This window comes from Solanum verrucosum, unplaced genomic scaffold, assembly GCF_900185275.1.
Source record: "Solanum verrucosum unplaced genomic scaffold, falcon-dt-bn FXZP01000056.1, whole genome shotgun sequence".
In the NCBI taxonomy this organism is placed as follows: Eukaryota; Viridiplantae; Streptophyta; class Magnoliopsida; order Solanales; family Solanaceae; genus Solanum; species Solanum verrucosum.
In genome coordinates, this window is record NW_026020072.1 from 339,243 (window position 1) to 362,446 (window position 23,204).

Genomic DNA, 23,204 nt, shown 5'->3' on the forward strand with positions numbered 1-23,204 from the left:
GGAATTTTATTTATATGGACACTATGGAAGGAGTATCTTGTGTTATTCGACCTTGCTTCCGTATATTCTTATGTCACCACCTTTTTCATACTGGACATTATTTGGAGTATGATTCACTGCTTATACTATGCGTGTTTTCACATCTATGGGTTAATTCCTAGTGGTGGATCGGTTGTACCGATCCTGTGATTGTCCACCTGATAGGGTGGCATCCTTGGACAAAGTTAGTCATTTCAGTTATGATAGATTTGGTGTTGTTTGAGATAGTTGAAGTATGCAAGTAGTTCTACACACACAATCTTGCTTATCAGAACGTATGTAAGAGTTATGAAGAGTTACAATTGTCTAAGAGTGTTAAGGATTTGGTATGCTTAGACGTATCACTCTCTAGGTGGTTACTTGACCATTTCCTTCTTTGGGTTAGATAAGTTTGATTCTCTCTTGATGGGTACCTGATGTCTAAAGATCATATTTTTATAGTTTAAGCTCGTGGAAAGATTATGTTGTGACAAGAAAATGTTGATAAGATCTATGATGGTTTGTGCAATATGAGTATGTGGTGGTTGGTTCAGGTTCACTTCTGGTTGTTGTGGGTATTGATACAGAATGTTATCTTGGTTATGTGAGAAAAGATTCGTTATGATGATTGTGTTATGGTCCAGTGGATTTCAGTTTAGACTGAGTTAATGGGTTAGTCTGTGGCTTGATTATCACTCTTGATTTATAGATCTTCCAAAGTTGATTTGAAGGTTCAGTTCTTAGTAGTTGATCTTGATGGAATAATCTTAAGGAGGAGCTCACTTGTAGAGATGAACATCGATTCTGGAAAATCATAACTCTGGCCCTTGGCAACACCTAGTATTTGACTTTCTTCAGCCTTATGTTCGAGGACGAACATTATTTTTAGTGGTGGATAATGTAATGACCCGGACCCGAAAAGATCATTTTTGATAATTTTGAATGGTCATTTAACTATAGTTAACTAATTTGCGGGTAATTTGTTTATTGTTAATAATAATGGACCAAGTTTGAAATATTAAAATAGGTTATTAGGAATTATTACTTTTAATACATAATTAATTTAGAAAAGAAAATAAAAAGGAGCAGAAAGAAAACTGACATGCGGCGTGCGTTGAAAGAAGAACGAGAGTGCAGATATACTCAATTTTGTGGATGGAAACTTTTGCTTGTTAATTACATAAGAAATCAATATATAAATTTTTTATATTATTAAGTTCCAATTGTTCATTTTAAAACATACAAATTTGCTATGGTTTGTTAAGAATAAATTATTATTATACGTTGGTATGAAAACTGATCTTCTGCAATATTGTCTGTTTTCAAATTGAGGGTAAGTATTTAATTATGGGTTACTGTTGACGAGTTATAGTGGAGAATCATAGAGTAATTGTGAACAATGATTGGAGGATATTATATTATAAAATAAAGGCACCAACAACATTCTGCTATTAGTTTCACGTTAAGTATTGTTCCGTAAGTAGTTTCGATTTCAGATTTTATATAATTACCATATTATATTTCAAATTTTTCTATGTTGAGATAGGCAATTAAGTTTTAGGGTATAATATTATATAAATACCACTAGTTTCATGATATTGGAAAAAGATTGGGACTTAACCCTAGGCTTGAAGTTCAGGAACTTGATTATAGTGCTGAGTGTTGTTAGTTTTGAAATCTTATTGGGGTCATGTACTTGAATAGATTGCATTGATTTGGAAGTTCAACGGAAGGGGAAGACTCAAGTCCTGGAGTGAATTCTTGATTGATTGAGGCAAGTAGATTTCTAAACCCTTGTTAAGTGTATGGAATTCGTGTATTTCCTTATAATGTGTTTGGGGGTAATGAGACTTGGTGATGGGTTAACTTGTCCACACTGATTAATTCTAATGATGAAAAAGGGGTAATAAAAGGCAGTGTGATTAATTGTTTGTGTGTGATGTGTTGAGAATTGTTTGTGACGGGCATTGGTACGAGTACCAGTGTTATAAAGGGAAAGTTTATTACTATAGAATGCGGATTGTAATTCGAGAATGTCAAAGCATATGGGCATTAGTTGATATATTATTGACTTGATTTATTATGTGCGACTGTGTTCTTTATAGAACCTGTATACTGGTGATAGTTGAGGTGATTACATATCATATTGATATTTGATTGAGATGCATCATCCATTTTATTGAAATCATATTGTGCACATGCATTGACATGAGATTGAGTATAAGTTGGGCACGTGGAGATCGTCCGTGCTGGGGATGGTGAGATGTTAAGATTATAATTTGGGCACGTGGAGATCGTTCGTGCGAAATTTATTTGATTTATGATAGTGCGTTGAGATCGTCTGCACAGACACGTGGAGATCGTCCGTGTCAATATATGGACCTCGCGAGTCCCCCATGGGTCATGAACTCTCGATGTATTTCCGAGGAGTATCATGTATATACGGTTGAGAGAGTAATTGGTATTTTGAGGCATATCATTTCATGGTGTCATATTGCATTGCATCCCATGGCATTCTTCATTCTTGATGATTATGTGTTTTATTAGTGGTTGGAAAGTACTTGATGTTTGATTACCTTTATTTGATGAACTTGATCTTGTGTGCTATTGATATTTGTGAGTGCCTTTTTGTGAAAGTTGTGATTAATGAATATTGAGTTTGTTGTTGAGGATATGTAATTTGTTAAAGTGATTGTTGTTGAGCTGGGTGCTATGTGAACTGTGAACTGTTAGGTTGGGCTGGTTTTATATAGGTTGTAGTTGTGGAGGTTCGGTTGGAGTGTAAAGAGTACCTGTATTCTATTCCCTTAGCTTGTGTTTAGAGGTGTACTTGCTGAGTACCGTGTGGTTTGGTACTCACCCCTTGCTTCTACAAATTTTTTGTAGGCTACCAGCCTGGATTTTGTGATATTTTCCATTCTCTTATTTTCCGAGGCTTCTTGGAGATTTGTGAGGTAGTTGTTTGTCATCTCAGTGGATCTTCTTACTCATATTTATGATATTGTTCTATTTTAGAGACAACATCATTTGAGACTTACGTTTTCTTTCAAATCTATTGTAATACTTTTAAGGCTTGTACACGTGACAACAAGATATTGGGGGTATTTTTGAGTTAATTATGAATTTTCTGCATTTTTGGGTCGTGACAAAAAGTATTTTCATAATCAATGCCCTCTTGTTGTGTGTACCCCTTAGCCACCAAACGATCTTTGTAGCGTTCAATTACACCATCCGCCTTTCTTTTAATTTTGAGAACCCATTTATTCCCAATTGTCTTTTGACTTGGCGGAAGATCAACCAAATCCCAAACATGATTTGTCCTCATGGACTCCATTTCCTCTTTCATTGCTTTTATCCATTTATCCTTAGTAGGGCCTGAAAAAGCCTTTTGAACTGAATTAGGCTCTTCATCATCTTGCGAAGTAACTATTAATGTTTCCCCTTCGATATGAAATCGACGTCGAGGTATAGTTCCTTGTGTACTCTTCCGCACATGTGTCTCTTGTGGAATATTCTCTAAATGAGTAATTCTCCCACTTGGATCAGCAAGAGAAGGTACAATTTCTTGTTCCTCACTTTTTTGATCTTGAAGATTTTCTTGATGATCCACAACTTCATAAAATGACACAGTTCTATCAATATCACCTTTACTAGGAAATTCAGTCTCTAAAAAATGTCGCATCTCGTGACTCAAGCTCTGTTGTACTTCCATCTTCATTTTCTCCAATGAAGATATAACCCTTTGATTGCTTTGAATAGCCAATGAAGATGCATTTCTTGCCCCTAGGGCCTAACTTCCCATATTTATGAGAAGAATCATCATGTATGCGGCAAACCCCAAGGTCGCAATATATTTAAGTCAAGCTTTTTACCCGTCCATAATTCATAGGGTGTGGAAGCAACGGATTTAGAGGGCACACGGTTAAGCACAAAAGCAGCAGACATCAATGCGTCTCTCCAAAAGGAAATTGGCAAGTTAGCCTGCGCCATCATAGACCTAACCATCTCAAGCAAAGTTGTATTTCTTCGCTCAACTACTCCATTTTGTTGAGGAGTGTATGGAATTGTTAATTGTCTTACAATTCCTTTTTCATCACATAGCTCCTTAAATTGATTTGATAGATACTCATCCCCACGATCAGTTCTTAAAGCTTTTATTCTTAACTTTAATTGATTCTCCACCAAATTCATAAATTGTCTAAAGCATTCCAATGCTTCTGACTTATGGGAGATCAAATAAACATTACCATGACGAGTATAATCATCTACAAATGTGATGAAATATGAGGCTCCATGCCTCGCCCTCACACTCATAGGACCACATATATCTGAATGGATGAGTTGCAATGGAAACTTAGCTCTAGTTCCCTTTCCAAATGGTTTTCTAGTCGTTTTTCCTGCTAGACAATGTTCACATATTGACATTTCAATTTTAGTTAAGGACACCAACAATCCTTCGTTTGCCAATCTATTCATTCTTTCAAGGCCTATAAGTCCTAGTCTAGCATGCCAAATATTTATATAAAAAATTGGAGTTGTTTTTAAAGAAAAATAACCATGATTATTGGATATATAATTAAAACCACAAATTGTGTCCAACACAATAAAACCATCAAAAAGGTAACCAGAACCATAATATTCAGTGCCATAAATAATGTCAACAGAATTATTGTGAAAATTCACACTGAAACTTAATTTAAGAAGAGAAACAACTGAAACTAAATTTCGTCGAATGTCTGGAACATATAATACATCACGTAGGAGAAGGATTCATCCACCTTGCAACTCTAGTTTGCATGTTCCGATCCCTTTCACTACAATTGATGCATTGTTTCCTACATAAAGCCATCTGCTCCTGGAAGGCAGTCGGCGGTATTCAAGAAATGATCCTCTATCTCTAGCTATGTGGTCTGTGGCTCCTGAGTCAACAGTCCACAAAGTATTAGCATCTGCCATTAATGTAGTACTAGAGACATAAGCAAAATGTGGAGTTTTAGTGCATGATGTTACCTTATTCTGCTCCGGGCAATCCCGCGCAAAATGACCCATCTTGTGACAAGAATAACACTCCACTTTGGCCATATCAATCTTCTTAGCACCACGTTTTCCTATCTTCTTAAATTGAGATTTATCCTTCTGATTTGACTTATCAAACCCCTTTTTCTTCCATGCTTTCTTGTTCTTGTTCTTTTGCTTAGGATTAGAAGTCCCAGCAGATTCAGCTAGAAAAGCTTGATCAGTTGCTTTAGAAGCCTCACGACTCTCATCTTCAAGAACAAGATGGTGCTCAATGTCTTCAAAAGACTTGATGCTTCCATTATGGGTCATATGAATTTTCATATATTCCCAACTAGCACGAAGAGATCTTATAACAACTTGCACTTTTTGTTCATCAGAAAGATTATGACCAACTGATTTTAGTTCTCGTATCATATTTGACATATCTCTTAAATATTGCCTTATCGATGAATTAGGGCGCAGTCTATAGGTGTCAAACTTAATGGTCAACCTCCAAAGTTTTGTAGCAGAAGTGCCACCAAACTTATCTTTCTGTGCTATCCACATGGCTTGGGCCGTTGGATAAGATTCGAACTCACACATAAGATCATCAACCATACTACTCCAGCAACGTTATGCGAGCAATACTATTTTTCTTCTTCCAGACTTGAAAAGTCTCAATATTTCTCTCATGTTGTTGGGTGTCTTTACCCGCCGGCTCAACCATCACATGGTTTAGGGTCTCCAAAACCTCTTGCTCTTCAAGAATGTATTCAATCTTACGGTGCCAAATGTCATAATTATCACCATTTAATTTTTCACCCTTATTCAATTAAGCAATAATAGTCTTTGAAGCCATTTTATATACTTATCTTCTTGTTATAGGATCAAGTGTTATCACCACCAATTGCCTAAGCAATTTCTTACAAGATCACTTTGTAGTCTTGTATTGTTTTTCACAACAACTACACTATTTATCTAAGGAACTCTTTTCTTGTGTTGTTTGTGGATGACCCCAAGTCCTCCCTTTTATAGGACAAGGTTAAGACTTGTAACTCTTATTCATTCAAGAGTTACATCACCCCTTATCCTATAAATCCCACTCCATTCAAGAATACATAACTCTTCTTCTTTTACTATAGGGAGTTATTTAGTGGAGTTGTAACTTACTTCATGAATGAAGCAAGTTACTAGTCATCCCATCAATGGGTGTATCTATTTCCAACATCATAGTGCTACATTAACAAGGTGAAGCCATTCATGACATCCACCAAATAATATATTTACAATAGGTCCTTTTTACATAAGGTCTTCATTTTTGCACATAAAATATCTAAACAGTTATTTTCTTCTGTTAAATTTAGGGAAAAGACATAAAATCCCCCCTGAACTTGTCCGCACAACTTACTTTAGCACTTTAACTATACAAGTGTTTCTTTATCCCCTTAATTTAATTTGAATTGAATTTAATTACCCCTTAAAGAGTGACGTGCCAAAATTTGTATCACCAACTTTTCATAAGCGTGTGAGAAAGGAAAAAACACCAAAAAATTGACACATGTCATTTTTTTATTGGATAACATACGTAATAACTTATTTTACTAATTTTTAAATATTTTATTTTGAATTAACTTTTCTCTCTCTATATATCTTTTTCTGCATCTTCTTCTTCATTTTTTTTCCCATTTTTGTTCTTTTTCTGCATCTTCTTCTTCATTTTTTTTTTCTCTTCTCATAACTCTTTCTCTTTTTTATTATTTTCATTTAGTTCAAGTAAACATTTACTTCCAAATATAACTTCTTCCACATTTCTTCTTCTTCTTCTTTTCTTTTCTATTTTTAATCGTTTCTTTCTTTTTTTTACAAAATATTGGTGTTTGATTCACCCACCATTTTTTACATCAAAGAAGATTATTAGATCTATCAGTTTAAAGCGTTATCATAATGAAGTTGACTTCCATTAAAAAAAAATTGAAGATATTGTTGGCAAAAGATTAACTATGGAGATTTCGCCCAATTCATTAATAATTTTTTAAATTTTTGAGGAAGGTGGTATCGTATAACTAAACTGAAAATGCAGTTGAAATTTGAATTATAATTTATATATTGAGGAGTAAATTCATTGATGGGTTTAATTTTTGGCTCAATATTTTTAAAAAAAACAATTACCATGGAGATTTAAGCAATTAATTAGGAATTTTGTTAATATACACATGGACGAATGAAAACGTGTGTGACTCAACAACACTTAACCTTCAACTGGGCTGGTGATGGGAGGGTTGAAAAAAATCACTTAAAAGATGTTAAGGGGGTATATAAACACCCGTGTAGTTTAAGTACTAAAGTAAGTTTTCGTGCCAAGTTCAGAGTTTTTTTTATGTATTTTCCCTTAAATTTATAAGTATTCATTTTCTATATCATTTATATTTGGCATAATACATAAACGCACTCATTAACTTGACTTCAGAAGAGCTGCGGCCAAGTAGACACTTAAATTTATATAAGATTGAACATGTGGGCACATGTATCCTACATGACAATTCGTATGTACACTCGAACTGATTTATATTATATCATGTAGAATGTGTGTCTACTTATTAAACTGTATTCACCTTTAAGTGCACATAGATGTCACCTTAAAACAAGCTAAAAAGTTGGTTTATGTATTATACCTTTATGTATTTTGATGTGATAAGACATAAGTACCCCCTAAACTATGATCGAAATTTCACCGACACACCTTAACTTAACTCGGATCCAAGTACCCCCCCTCCTCCCCCTCCTCCCCCAACCTCGTTTTTTCTATATTTTCATGCACCTTTTGTGCTGACGTGGCACCTTCAACCAGGTAAAGTTGTTTGTGTGTATAACACGCGCCGCCATGTGTGTATATATATATAATTCAATTTTAAATTTTTATTTTTTTAAGTTGTTTTTTCTTAAAGAATATTCTTATTTTATTTATTTTGTATTTAAGTTAAGTTACTACACATAATTTTCAAAAAAAAAATTGTCTTATAATTAAACTTTTTTTTTTCATTTCTTAACTTCATTCATTGTTTTTTCTCTCTTTTTCTCTATTGATTTTATTATCAAACCCAACGAATTTCCATTACAAATTTTAAATTTATTTCATAAAAAATCACAAAACCCATTTATTTTTCTTGAAGCTTCATCAAGCTTATTAATGAAGTATTTCAATTTTTCAAAACTCACTGTCACCCTTCACATTAGGTCATACAAAATTCAAAAAATACTCACGAAATTGATATTTTAGGGTGGAAATGTAGAAAACAAAAGGAACTACAAGTGGTCTTGATTTGCCGCAAAAGAAGAAATTTTTGAGAAAATATTTAGGGGTGGTGCAGTAAGAAGAAGAACGGAGTGAAAATAGTGGGTGAATCAATAAAAGAAAGAAAAGAAGGGAATGAGAAGAAGAATTTGGTTGGGTTTGATGGAGGGAGGAGCAGTGGCGTCTCTATGAAGAAGATGACTTCCCATTCTTCTATTTTTTGGCGTTCTTTTTTTTTTTTAATGATGTTTAATATAAAATATTATACTCACTCGCCTTAACACGTGTGGAATTACCCATTATTCCAAGTCAGCAATATTGGTACCACATGTATTCAGTCAATGGTCAAAGGTGTTTAAAATATTGTGTTTTAGTAAGTATAAGGATTTAGTTGACTAAGTCATAAGTACAAGGGTTCAACTTACAAACGGAGCCAAGTATAAGGATCTCTTAAATCATTCCACCTAAGGATAAATATAACTCTTTTCTAAGAGTACAAGGGCAAATATGACCCTCTTCCGAATTTAAAAAGAACATGTGTCCAATTTTTCGGTTTTCACTTGCCTTCAAGAGAGTGTGCACACTCTTTACCTCACGTCAGTTTTTGGGGTGTTTATTCTATTTTAAAATAGTTTAGAAGGGTAACAAAACCCTAATTAAATTTAAATATATCGCTGAAATTTCGACCATAGTTTAGAGATAGTTATACATCATCTCTATTTTGATTTATAAAGTTGCACTAGTCTGCTATTCCAAGTAAATTTCAGTTAGCTTCTTTATTTGAGAAACTTTCTTTTACTTTTGTATGAATTTATTGACCCCTTAACCTAAAACTAAAAGTCCCATTAGCAAAACGAGCCGTGGTTGAAATGTTTTGAAAGCAATAGCCATAAACTATCATTGCATTGAAAGTGACTTAGGAAGAGTTAATGTTTGTGTGAAAGAAAATTCATCCTTAATTAAACTTTATATAAAACATAAAATTGACATGGTATAAAAATTGTAATTTAAAGTAGTCCAAGTAATCTCATAATCTTCGATATAAGTTTTTGCTCAAGTCTTTACGAGATCACTTGTCCGAACTTTAAACTGCGGGCAAATAAAAGCTGAGAAAAATAAATATAGCATTCTTGTATATCGATTACACTTTAAGGAACCTGTCAAACCAATTGCTTGCTTCATTTACCATCAGTGGAGTCATTTGATGACCAATACCAGCTTGAGCTATCACCTAAAATGTTACAACAAAAAATTCAAAAATGGCCACCTAAAGTACTGGAAAAAGAAGTTATATGTACAAACATTAACGTTTTCAACTGAATTCCTAGGACAATTTTACCATCTTGAATAACATTGTACCTTGAAATTAAGTGGACAGTCAGCATCTGCACAAGCTTTACGGACACTTGACGTTGGAATATCAAGTCCAGCAATTGGACAACGAGGATCTTCCTCTCCTACGTATCACAAATGTAGAGTTATCTTCCGGTTATCAGCACAAATTTTGAAATGTACATACATTCTGATAATTTGTGTACTAAATGGCGATGGCATGAAATATCACAAATCGTATGAACAAATAGATCGTACCATTCAAAATCAGCAAAGGGCATGGTGCAATGACCGGCACTGTATATGGTGAATCAAATTGAGAAGCCAAACCTGGAGCAATTCTGTCCCAGACCTGCTCATGTATTCTAATTAACGTCCAATAGAAATCTGTTTGATGAATATTATCATGAGAAGTTAACTTCTTATGCTACATTTTAGAAACTGATAACTATAACACAATGATCAAGTCGCTTGCAAATAGGCAAGAAAGGGTACTAGAAGGATGAAATCCTGACCTTCTCAACCACTTCTTTGTCAATTTCATTCTTGCCTAAATCGGAACATGCTTCTGAAAGGACAAACAAATGATATCTCTGGTATGTTAAAACCCACATAAACAACACTAATTAGAAGCTGATAAAACCAATTACAAGTTATAAACTGGTTTGTGTCACCTTCAAACACATCTTTGATACTCTCAACTCTTCCCTGCCATCGATCATGCTCAATAGCCCACCGAAATCCCTGCAACCTCATCACAAGATCTCCTATTGATATATCCGCAACTCTTTCCTTATCTTCACACAAACTAATACTCAAGTAAGGGTCACCTGAACTCCGATTATAGGAACAACCACTGAATAACGAGTGTCGGCAAATGCAGCAAACCATGCATGCATACCTGCAACACAGAACATATATGAACTTCACATATTTACGAAACAGCTAGATATTGCATGTAAAGTGACTCGCCTAACCTCCCAGTGATTCACCAGTAATTCCTATCCTTGACGAGTCAATATCTTCCCTCTCTGTTAGATAATCCGCCAGTTTTATCAAGTCCCACACCTTTGCAGAGAAGTACTATTTTCAGAGGCTAGTTATTGGATAATAAGTGCTGCGGTTTGAGACTGAAAACTGTCTTATCAACAACAAATCTCCATTTCCTTACCGTATCATATATGGAAGGCATTGTATCACCTTTTTTCCATGACGATATAAGGGCCTGCATTGTATAAAAGAGCAGTAAGGCTGATCAACTCAATCAAATAGTAGCATCCAAGCATTTAACGTAAAGAAAATAGAACGGCAAGTGCAGAACAATTGTGCATACTATAAATTTAGGACAGTGCACCAATAGCCTATTGGACCTGAGTGTACTTTTTTGCCTGAGAAGATAACCAAGAGTAAAACTGAAGCAAAGAGCAAATGCACCTGTTCTTACATCACGATATGTTGTCATATTGGTGGCACGTTCTCCATGGTATCGAGAATCAATTGCTACAGCTATGTATCCCCTCGAAGCATATGCCTGAATCCAAAAAAGAAAAAAGAGAATCGTACATAGAATTGTCATTCATTTCTTCTGCTCGATGGTGATATGGGGAGTACTTTTAAGAAAACAGAATATCACCTGAAGCAATGGCCGTAACCACTCTTTACATTTGTTTGTACTATGCAGGAAGACAATAGCTGGCCTCTTTTTCTTATTGGTTTCCTTCATGCTCAATACCAAGAAAGGCAACCGTCCTTGCTCTCCTTCCTGGAAACAGTGAGTTCATGTGCAATACTTATAGATGAGACATTGAGAACATTACTTCTGAAAAATGAGTATTCCCACATTTATCTTCATTCAATTCATCTGATTCTTCTTGTAATAAAAGAATTATAATTGATGCAGCAACTTCATTTGACTGCTTATGCTCAGTCTTTTTTAATTATCGCTGAACCTTTGACACTCTTATTTACTTTTCAAACACCATTGAGGCAGTCCAGTCCAAATATAGTGAAATGAATAGTGAGGATTCAGATAGCCGACCATAATTGGACATATGTTTAGGTAATTGCACCTTGTTGTTGATGATACAGTTCCTTACATATATGCTCCACACTGCTATTAGTTATCATATTTATCTCCGCTACCATTTTTTCATTTAGTTACTACTTTGAGTTGCTTCACGTGAGTTGAGTGTCTTCCAGAAACACTCTCTCTACCTTCAAGAGGTAGTGATAAGGCCTGTGTACACTCTACCCTCCCCAGATCCCACTTTGTGGGATTTCACTGGGTATGTTGTTGTAGTTGCTTAAAGCATAGTCGTTTTTGTTTTATAGAGAAAATCCAGCTGACACAATATTACTCTCTTTAGACTTCATACATAAGAGAAGTGAAAACTTCAAGCAAAACAACTGGTAAAAAAGTTCTATCCCAACTAATATAATTAAGGGATCAAAGCATAATATTCTATCTCTTGGTATATACTTTTTTCCTACACATTAGGGGAGGGAGGAAAGGGGAACACTGAATATTTCTACTTTCATTAACACTTATGATGGGGTAAAAAGGCACAATTAAAATTTATCCTATAGTCTGTTACCTTTGTAGAAACTATTTGCATTGAAGAAATCATATGAAGGAAATGAAAAAATAGAAATCATATAACCTCTGTGGTCAAGTAGAAATTTTGCTCCTGAAGAAGTTCCTTCATATTGGGAATATCTTCTTTAGGGCAAGATGCCATTACCTGTATTGACAAATATCATCTGTAAAAATGACAGAAAGTATGTGCAGAAACAAAAATATAAAGCTTGTGAAGGCGTTGTATGACCTCACTGAATATTGGCTTGGGAAATTCCTGATATAATGGATCATTCACAGGTTTTCCAGGTATCACACAGAGTGGAACTGGAAGGAATTACATATAGGAAAATAACAACTTCTTTGATTAGTCTCAAGGAAGTAAGACAAGAATCCACCAAGTCTACCAAATAAGGAAAAAAACAAACTAATCTCAACAATCGACGTGTGTAGTTGAAACAAGAAAATCCAGTAGCAGAGTGATATTGTTGGGTTAAGTGGCTGTGGGTCTTCAGACTACGTAACTATGAAAATGTACTAAGTTGTTTGGACTCTCCAAACATGCTGTCATACCGTGTCAGATCCTCCACAAATGCACTACTTTTGGAGGATCCGACCCACACCTGATGACATTTCTGAAGAGTCTGAGCATCAAAAGAAAATGTATGGAAGAAACACTTGCAACATAACCCATAAAGCCCAACTTTTACTTTATCTGTGCCCTCAATCTAGTTCACTAAGTGCCCCTCGTCGGGAAAGACTTTCTTTAACATCCAATAATAGTGAGAATATTGTGTTACGTTACTATTGTGAAATTCCCCGTCAACCACCTTAGCAGATGAAAAAGTGAAGCACCATTTGACCTCCCCTACTTTGTCAATTACAGTCACCTCATCTATTCTATTCCCAAAAGTGCAGACAGATGGTCCTTTTTTCGAACTGTCTTGTTTTCAGGCCTCCACGGTAGTCGTCCAAGAAAAATTTATAGGACTACTTTTTTCTAATTTCCTTTTTAAAAAGTTGAAACTTAAAAAGAAGAATCACAAGTTTGATACAACCCATGCCAGCCTGCCCCCAAAATCAAAAATTGTCCACGCACCAGATGCTAAGCACTGGGCGTGAGGTGGGGTGTTAAAGAATAACAAAAAGTCTCACATTGGTGGTTAATGAGAAGGCTGGACTCCTTATAAGGCTTGAGCAATCCTCTTTGAACTACCTTTTGGGATGTGAGTTAGGCCTAAGACCTTATTTAACAAAAATCAAAATAAATAAACAACAAACACAAGTGCAAAAGGTGGATAGTCAATATATTTTGACTAGTTGCCAAAGAAAAGTGAAACAAATGCTCCCTCCTTTTCAATTTGTTTGTCTCACCTTCTGTTTTAGTCCATTTCAATACAAATTTTTTTCGACAACTCTTTAATTTTAATTTTCCTTATGTCAATTTTAAGACCACAAGATTAAATAACACTTTGGTACATTCTATATTTTTTTACTTTAAGTCATTTTTCTTAAATTTCGTGTCATATATATTGGTAACGAGCCTTGGGGTTTGCTCCCTTTCAAGGTCTCAAGTTCGAAACCCACTGGGTGCAAACAATTTCTGAGGGCCATCGGATTGGGTAAAACCTGAATTAACCGTGGTGCACTTGCGGGAAACTCCTTGCCGAGGGCCTGTGCACCCCCGGGATTAGTCGGGGCTCAAAGAGACTCGGACACCCGGTGCAAATAAAAAAAAATAAAAATATATATATATATTGGTAACGAAACCTTCATCTTAAAGGTATAAAGGTAAGCTACATAAGCACTATATTGATCTTTTTCTTCAATAACACTCTTGATGCAGTAGTATCGCCCTTCGTAACAATAAAGACTGGTCAGTTCACCCCTCTATACAGTTGTCCATGTACTGTAGAAGATTCAGCAGCTACCGCCCCGCTTCTTCAGGTGGAACTCCAAGTTGAGGAGTTACTCGGAATGCTGCCAATATATCAGTATCCTTGATTTGGTACTTAGTAGTATAATAAGTTGATTTTGTACAAGTCAAAATGGACAAACAAATTGAAATTGAGTGACTAATACACAGGGGCTCGCAAACGGAACATACTTTGATGCCTTCATTACTCATCACCACAAAAAAAAAAAAAAATAGAAGAGAAAACATAGGTCATTCTGATAACACAAACAAATTAGAAAGTGCTTTTGTATTTTTCAATTGTAATTTGTAATCTATAATTTTACCGAACAGAAAGCAATATATATAAAGAAAAAATGACCTTGAGGAGTACGACGGGTGCGAAGGAGGTGAAGAAACTGAGAGCGCAGGTTATGGGCATCAATCGCCATTATTTTGTTCCTATTGTTTGAAACTCTGCCGTATGGCTGGGCGGACTGCATCTGTAATATGGATCCCACGTTTCTCACCAACATTGCTGCGCCCCTGATGGATGGATAAGAAAAAGGGAGACACCAGGCTCCTTACTCAATAAGTATGTTATGTAGGGCCGTTTGGTACGATGGATAAGGAAATATAATTCTCCATAGATTTTTAGGTTTAATAATTATGATTGGGATAAGTTATTCCATCTTTCTGTGGGTTGAAATATTAATTTTGGAATAACTTATCTCACGATAAAAATGTAAAATAACACAAATACTCTCTTAAACTCTATTTTATAAACAAACAACTTATTTTCAGAAGGTATTTTTGTAAATAAACAACTTAATGTTAGAAATTATGTCATACATATTATTTGACTATGACAAACCAAGCAACCAATAAAAATTAATTTCAGTATAACTAATTCATTTATAACTTATTTTATCATAGTTTATCCCATCATAACTAATCTCAATATAATTTGTCTTCAAACCAAACGATCCCTTAGTACATTAGTATACATACTCATGCAATGTTATTTAATATATTGAATTAGCTAAGAATATAAGCAGGAAATTAACCATAATTTGAGTTCTCGTATAAGAATTATAAAATTCAAAATGACACGAATTGTTATCTTTTTTTTTTAATTTTTGGATGAATCATTTTTTTTATTTCATGTCTGATTATAAACAGAATGGTCAAATTAAATCGAACCAAAAATGATAAATGGATACTAAATTTAATTTAATTTTAAAAATCAAATAAATTAATTTAATTATGATTGATAACGGATTCATGAACATCCCTACCTTAGTTCTCTGTCAAATTCGAGTTGAAGGAATTCGTACTTTTTGTTCTTCTTCTGAACAACAGTGCCAACAACTATGCCAATTACTCAATTAGGGCCGTTAATTGGTGATTTAAAAGGAGTAATGTTTGATTTTAACATGAATTTTTGTTTAAACATGTCACTTGAATTTTGTAAGTTTTTTGATTTTCATAAATATACAAATTCTACGATTTGTGAAAATTATATAAATTCCTAAATGTTTATACAACTTACCAAATTAGTAAAAGTATAGTTAATATATAAGATATCAAAATATGTCAAGGCGCCACATTAATAGTTGTATATTTTCATGTTCCTTTTATAAATAAGTGTTCACAGTTACGTGTTATTACGAACTTTTCAAACACATAATTTTATAAGAATTCACTAGTCAACAATAGTAGTAACTAACTATTTTTTAAATATAATTCTTCCACATATTACAACAATCTCTTCAAGTTGAAGATGAATATTCATTTTTACAAAATATAAACTTATGGGTCAACTTTTACATTTTACAATAATTGAAATCACAATTTAAAATTACATGTCCTACTTTTAAGAATTTGGATTTGAAATTATGATTTAAAGTTGAAGTTGAAATTTTGTGCAAATTTCATAAAAAGTGCTAATTTGAGATTTAACTACTCATATTTTTATATTTTTTTCTTATTGCGTTCTAAGCTATTACAATCACAGGTTGTCTCCCAAGTAGCACTTGATCTGATGTCGCTCCATGACAAAGATTGACTTAGTTAGACGATTTATGGATCAAAGGATCCCTATAGTAATTATACATTTCCGTAGTTTATTCTTATTATTTAGGATTTCTGTCATTACCTTTATGAACTTGACGTTTTACTCACACTTATACCTGGTTACATTATTCATTACCTCTGTGACATCTTCAATAGACATGTTGTTCAAGTCTTTACATGTTATGGTTCCGGCTAAGAACACCTTACATATATTAAAGATCATCTCTTGTCATTTTTTCAGCCTTTACATCAGTTAGTATTCTTACGATGGCAAAGAATGAATGCCCCAAAATAACTTGTGCATCCTAGCGCCAGCAGCCTTAAAATCAAGAATTATAATATCGGTTGGAATCACGAAATTTCTCACTTTAATGAGCATAGCTTCAACTGTTTCGTTCGGAGCTATATGAGATATGTATGCTAATAATAAAGTGATGTTTATTTGGACGTGGTTTTCCCAAGTCAAGTGCCTTGAACATAGATAAGGGCATTAGTTGATGCTTGCTCTCAAATCACATAGAGTGTGTCCAACGTCTCTTTAACCAATTTGTATAGAGAGGGTGAAACTCCCAAGACCCTCAAGCTTTTTGGGAAGCTTGCTAAAGATTACCTTTGAACTTCACTCTTCATTAAGTGCTACAGTTTCACTATCACCTAGGCGTCTTTTGCATGACACTATATCATGTACATATTTTGCATATTTCGACATGCATGTTTCTCAGTGCACCTATCCATTATGTTTATATGTAGTTGTTTAAAGATTTCGAAGAACCTGTTGAAATTTGCCTTCTCTTAGTTCTTTTCCAACCTCTGAAGAGTTGGTGGAGGACACTTTGGGATAGGTATTTTATGCAACAATGTCGTCTTCTTCATCATTAATTTCCACCTCTTCACTACTAACTGAATCTCTTACGATCATATTCTCTTATTTTGTCCGTAGGTCTTTCATATATTTTCTCCTTTTGTAGTCTCTTAATCAATACCACATAATCTTTACTACTTGACTGCTTTGAGTTGTGGCATTCATACATTGGCTCACAATAGTTCTTTCAGCTTTTAAATTAGTCACAGTGTCACTATAAAGAGTGCCCTTCTATCTTTGATTTATTGAAGCTAGCATTTAGCTCAGTTGTGCTTCAATCTGTTTAATGGAGGTGAATGATAGTTCATCACTAGTTGCATAGTTTTTGCATGCCAGTCTTTGTAGATTCAACTTTCTTGAGCATATGGAATTCCATTTTAGATCTCATGTCAGTATTCGTCTTTGACAGGCGATCAAGTATAATATTGGTCTCATCATAAGAATGGTTCATCAATGACCTTTTGCAACATTGAGGCCACACACTTGTTGACTGCATCTAGTGATCTATATGAGCTTTCTACCAACATATCATTTGGTAACTTATGGTTCAGACATTGAGCCACCTTCTTTTTAAATCTTAGTCAAGTCTCCTGGCAACTATCTCAAATTTCTTATCTCATCCGTAAGTTGAATACGTCTCTTGGGAGGAAAGAACCTCTCCAAAAATGTTATTGTGAGTTTTGCACATGTAGAGATGGATGCTTGAGGTAGCTTTCCTAACCATGTAGTTATTTCCCATGTCAGAGTGAATGGAAACAACCTTAAGGGTGTGTTTGGTATGAAGGAAAATGTTTTCCTGGAAAACAAGTTGATTTTTGACTTATTTTCTCATGTTTGGTTGGTGAGTAGAAATATTTTTCGGAAAAGATTTTTAGTGTTTTATGAATGAAAAATATTTTTGAAAAATATCTTTTATTTTTACTGGAGTAGAAAATAATTTTTAAAATTGAAAATATTTTTTTAAAACAAACTTAATTTTTTTTGGGGGGTGGGGGGGGGGTAGGGGGGTTCGAGGGTATGGGTGAAAAATTGAAATTTTGAAGTTGAAAATATTTTTTAAAAACAAACTTAAATTTTTTTTTGGGGGGTGGGGGTCGAGGGTTGGTGTGAAAAAATAAAATTTTGAAGTTGAAAATATTTTTTAAAAACAAACTTAAATTTTTTTTGGGGGGTGGGGGTCGAGGGTTGGTGTGAAAAAATAAAATTTTGAAGTTGAAAATATTTTTTAAAAAAAAACTTAAATTTTTTTTGGGGGGTGGGGGGGTGCTGGTAGAGGGTTGGGTGGGGTGGGGGGTTGGTAGGGGTGAAAAAAATGAAATTTTGAAATTGAAAATATTTTTGAAAAACAAACTTAAAATTATTTTTTGGAGGGGCTGGTAGGGGAGTGGGTGGATGGGGGGTCGAGGGTAGGGGTGAAAAAATGAAATTTTGAAATTGAAAATATTTTTTAAAAACAAACTTAAATTTTATTTTATTGGGGGGGGGGGTGGGTGGGTAGGGGTGAAAAATAAAATTTTGAAATTGAAAATATTTGTTAAAAACAAACTTAAATTTCTTTTTGGGGTGGGGGTGGGGGGGCTGGTAGGAGTGGGTGGGGGGTCAAGGGTAGGGTGAAAAAATGAAATTTTGAAGTTGAAAATATTTTTTAAAAACAAACTTAAATTTTTTTTTGGGTAGGGGTGGGTCGGTTGGGGGCGGGGGTCGAGTGTAGGGGTGAAAAAATAAAATTTTGAAGTTGAAAATATTTTTAAAAAACAAACTCATTTTTTTTTGGGGGGGGGGGAGGGGGGTTGGGGCTGGCCGGGGAGGGAGGGTGGGTGATCGAGAATCGAGATGAAAAAATAAAAATTTGAAGTTGAAAATATTTTTTAAAAACAAATTTAATTTTTTTTCTTTTTGAAGGGAGTTGGGGGGCTGATAGGGGAGTTGATAGGGGAGCAGATGGGGGAGCGAGGGTAGTGGGTGGGGGATAAAAAAATAAAAAATTGAAATTAGAAATATCTTTTAAAAACAATTTTTAAATTTTTTTGGGAGGGGATGGAGGTAGGGGTGAGGGTGGGGTAAAAAAAAAAATTAAAAAACAAGCTTTAAAATTATTATTTTTTGGGGGGTGGGTGGGTGGTTGGGGGGTTGGCTTGAGGGTAGGGACAAAATAAATTGATTTTTTCAACAAAAAAGTAATTGTAATTTGAAGTTGAAAGAGAGTTTTGGAAAATATTTTCCTTAAGTTTTGAAAGAAAATCATTTTTCTTAAATTTGAGGAAAATGAGTTGATTTGACAAACATTTAACCCAACCAAACATGAGAAAATTGGAAATTTCCTTCATACCAAACACACCCTAAGTGTATACCTTTTTGAGAGATTCTAAAGAGATTGTATGTCAAACACACCCCAATAATTTTTTTAGATATTTGTTCAAGTCTTCAAAAGGCAAACTACTGAACAATTCTTTCATATTCAGTAAGTGCAATATCATGCTGGTGTTGTTGAAGTTCGCATTTTTAGTCAGTGATGAAGGTCAAATGGCCCAAGCAAGGCCCACTTGTACAATATCTACTACAACAGCCACCTCAACTACTATCCTTTAATTATTTTCATCACTCATTACGAAATTCAGCCTCTGATGCCTAAATATACGTTCGATTTCTGGATTAAGTAAAATCAAAGGAGATCCTTGACTCGTAGTATTTAGCATAAATTGGGGTAACCCTGTAATGGACAAAAACAATATCCAATGTAATTTACAAAATACTAGTCAATTTATGAATTCCTACAAACTATAAGCCTCACTCTTCGGTGACGACGTCAAAATTTTGATATTGCCCAAATTACACCCTCAAATAAGAATAAAGTGCTTGCTGTCAAAATATAATAATATAACTAGGTGGGGGTTGAATCTCACAGAGAGTGTGGTGAGAGAATTTTATAATTTGCGAATGAAATCCAAACTAGTGACTATTATTTTAGTTGGGGTCTTAATGGAGAATTATTAACTAAAACATACTACGGTATTTGCTATTACACATTAAAGACGAACTAGAATTATGGTTCTTAAATATCGAAATTCAAACAACTAATTTATTATCAACTCATTCAAGTGTGTTCATTATGCAAAACTGACGAATCTATTAGTGTCCTAAAGCCTCTCGGCCCAATTAAGGGAATTTTACCGTAAGTCTTTGACGACACTTGGATGTTGAATAATTTATTCACCGTCATGTGTCTAAGGTTAGTTAGCCTATTTCTAGCTCAATGTATTAGATGAGGGTTGATAGCCCCATTAATGTTTGTTTTTTTGTAATCTTAACTTCTTTTGTCAAGCAAGTCAGAATACGTCGAATTATTAATGTTTGCAACCATTAAAATTTTAATCATTACGAGAGAACCTTAATACACAATAATCACCTCTTCATGCAAAAATTTTATTGTAAATAATTAATTATCATTATCTCTACTTTAAGTTTCATAACCCTAGTCATGAGATTTAGTTACTCATACCAAGTTGTAAATAACAATAAAAGTAATTTTAATAACTAAAAAACATTTTAGATTAAAGAAAATAGATTAAATCTTTGGTTAATGCAGCTCTTGGAAGAGTATTTTGTTCATACCATAATGATCTTCTCCGAAATCAATAATTAAACCTAAGAACAATTCTAGAGTAGACTGAAAAAAATAATGATGAAAACTGTTAGTGTGGCATTTTAATATTTTAAGAATTTACATTTCTTACATTGCCACATAGTCATTGGTACTGCCGTTTGGTTGACTTCTCATGGGCTGCAGAATGTTAATGGCAATATTGATTGCTACATTACTCACTAGTGCATTACTCCATTTTGGAGTTACAATATTTGTTACTGTTACAGCTTGTCAATAAAAACTAACGGATGGTTTTTGACCATTAAGCCAAGAAAAGTTTCATTGTCCATTAAAACTTTTGTAACCTTTCATACATTATTTCACTAGTTATTCTTCATTATACCTTGTAACCTATGTAACTCCTAAGACCATTATCTTCACTATTTACTACCCCATTATCTTCCTATTCATGCTAGGAAGACTTCTTCTAGTATAAATAGTGGTGGTCTTCATTTGGTTTGTTAGACACAACACATAAGAAAAAGATAGAGAGGAAAAAGTTTGTCAAAAAGAGAGTTCTTATTAGTTGAAGGGATGTGTTCTTTTTTGTGGAGCTTTGGACTCAACTCTTGTTCAGATTTGTTGAGTTATACTTTGTGAAGGCTGTTGTATCCTGGAGGGGACAAGTCAAGAGGACTACTGTTGGACCGGTGAAAACATTTGTTGCAGTGGGCTTGAATCTCCTTAAAGAGAGCGAGATATCCGTGTCTCAGTCTGAAGAGATTTCTGTTTCTTCATTTTATTTCAATTGTAATCTTGTATTTTTTGTTATCTCGTAAGTTTTTCACTAACAAAAACTACATTCAAATGATAGTGCGTAATCCTAAACACATCATTCTTACGACCTATTTATAGTAGTAGAATCGAAATTCTAAACATGATTGGACTCTTCTTTGACTTAGTCAACTCTACGTCTGTAGAATAGGGGTGTACGATGCAAAGCCTATCATGTAGCAGGGGGTCCGCGCTGTTGGGTCTATCTCACCGATTTGGTATTTTTCTCCATGCATCGCATAAAATATCCTCCACAAAATCAGGTGTCTCGTTAAGTACAGTGCGGAGGCCAACGCATTGTGCGTGCCCCGAGCCGTGGACTCTATTTCTTAAGCCTATTTGGGTGCATTTTAGTCTGGGATGCTTCACTCTGAGTATCAATGCATATTTTGCTTCATTCCTTTCCCTTTTTAGCCTGAAATCAGTCTAATTATACATATTAGCTCATCATAACAATTATACATAAAAACATATATTTAAATGTACGTAAGTTTATACTAATAACTTAGCTAAACTATGGATAAAATATGGTACTTAAATGCGTAAATACACCTAAAACCAGTACTGCATATTCAGTACTCAGTAATCACACCATTTAAATTTGTGATTACATACATCCAATCGAAATACATATATAAGAAAAATACGTAGAATAGAGTTTAGAGCTCAATCAATATTTTTTCTCATTTTTATAACTACTTGTGCCCATGTTAAAGAGAATGATATTATATATTTGTGTTGTATTAAAATCTCTATTATACGTACCCATAAATTTTTTATCATAATTTTAGTTAATTTTAAAGTCATAATTTTTATGATATTATCCAATATAAAATAATGTTCTTGAAAATACACTTAAATATTGAAGAGTATAAAAGTCGGTCAATATTTTAGAGATATTTTCATCGTTGCACATTTAGCATTTTAATATTCATATTTTTTTAATAATAATATAAATATATAGAATGTATATAGACAAATATACGCTAATATATACATATATAATTAATACTAAACTAAATTCGTAAGACTAATTATTTTTTATTTACCTAAAATCCTAGTCAAAGCATGTTTTAAAAAAGAAAATATTTGATGGAAAGAAAGAAAGGAGTCAAAAATTAGGCGTAGATTTTTCGAATCACATTCTCAATCAAATTGTGTAGTAATTTCATTTTTCTATAAATAGATTATATTAACACCAGTATCATTAAACTTCCAACATTTGAAAAGTCTTTTGGTCAAAAATGTCACAGGGTTCATGCTCCTCTACTCGTACATTACCACATGTTATTTTTCACTTGAACCAACAACAACATACACATGAAGTGTCTAGATTGACTAATCCTTGAATGTGGATTAGTTATAAGGTCGTCCGTTTTTCATTTAAGGTTCTTGATGATGTTTTCGATGAAGAAATAAAAAAAGAGGAATTTGTGAATGACATGTCTGAGTTGATTCTTGGTGATATTATTAATGAAATTATTAAAGAAAAGAAGGAGGAGGAGGAAGAGGAGGAGACCGGAAAAAAAAGGAAGATGAAGAAGAAGAGGAGGAGAAGGAGGCGGAAGAAGTAAGAATAGGTTGAGGATTAAAAAAAGGAAGAAAATGAAGATAAAGAGGGAAACAAACTAAAAGGAAAAAAATAAGCTTAAATGGTTTTTAAAAAATTGTATATATCTTAAATAGATGTGTCACAAGGCATTAGTGTCTCCCTAATGTCATTTCTATGTTTTATAACCT

The 23,204-nt window shown here is 34.0% G+C and overlaps 2 protein-coding genes and 1 pseudogene across 4 annotated transcripts in view; all 3 read right to left on the reverse strand.

Moving 5' to 3' along the window:
* Nucleotides 1-3,736, reverse strand: part of LOC125823907 (uncharacterized) — a 30,907-nt pseudogene extending 27,171 nt beyond the window's left edge.
* Nucleotides 1-23,204, reverse strand: part of LOC125823898 (uncharacterized) — an 897,951-nt gene that overhangs the window by 241,931 nt on the left and 632,816 nt on the right. The window contains exon 1 of one of the 3 annotated variants that reach the window (XM_049503263.1): nt 6,172-6,175. The exons of the other annotated variants lie outside the window; for them this stretch is intronic. The gene's annotated coding sequence lies outside the window, so the exon portion shown is untranslated. Of the gene's footprint in view, nt 1-6,171; nt 6,176-23,204 lie in introns of those variants that run through there. 3 annotated transcript variants of the gene reach the window in all.
* LOC125823894 (uncharacterized) lies at nt 9,241-14,683 on the reverse strand. The gene is made up of 13 exons (XM_049503257.1): nt 14,492-14,683; nt 12,466-12,542; nt 12,301-12,381; nt 11,274-11,402; nt 11,085-11,171; nt 10,812-10,865; nt 10,618-10,708; nt 10,471-10,541; nt 10,315-10,384; nt 10,156-10,208; nt 9,899-9,992; nt 9,668-9,765; nt 9,241-9,539 (listed from the first exon to the last, which is right to left on the reverse strand). Exons 1-13 carry the CDS (start codon nt 14,643-14,645, stop codon nt 9,450-9,452), a joined length of 1,149 nt encoding a protein of 382 aa, XP_049359214.1. The 5' UTR covers nt 14,646-14,683; the 3' UTR covers nt 9,241-9,449.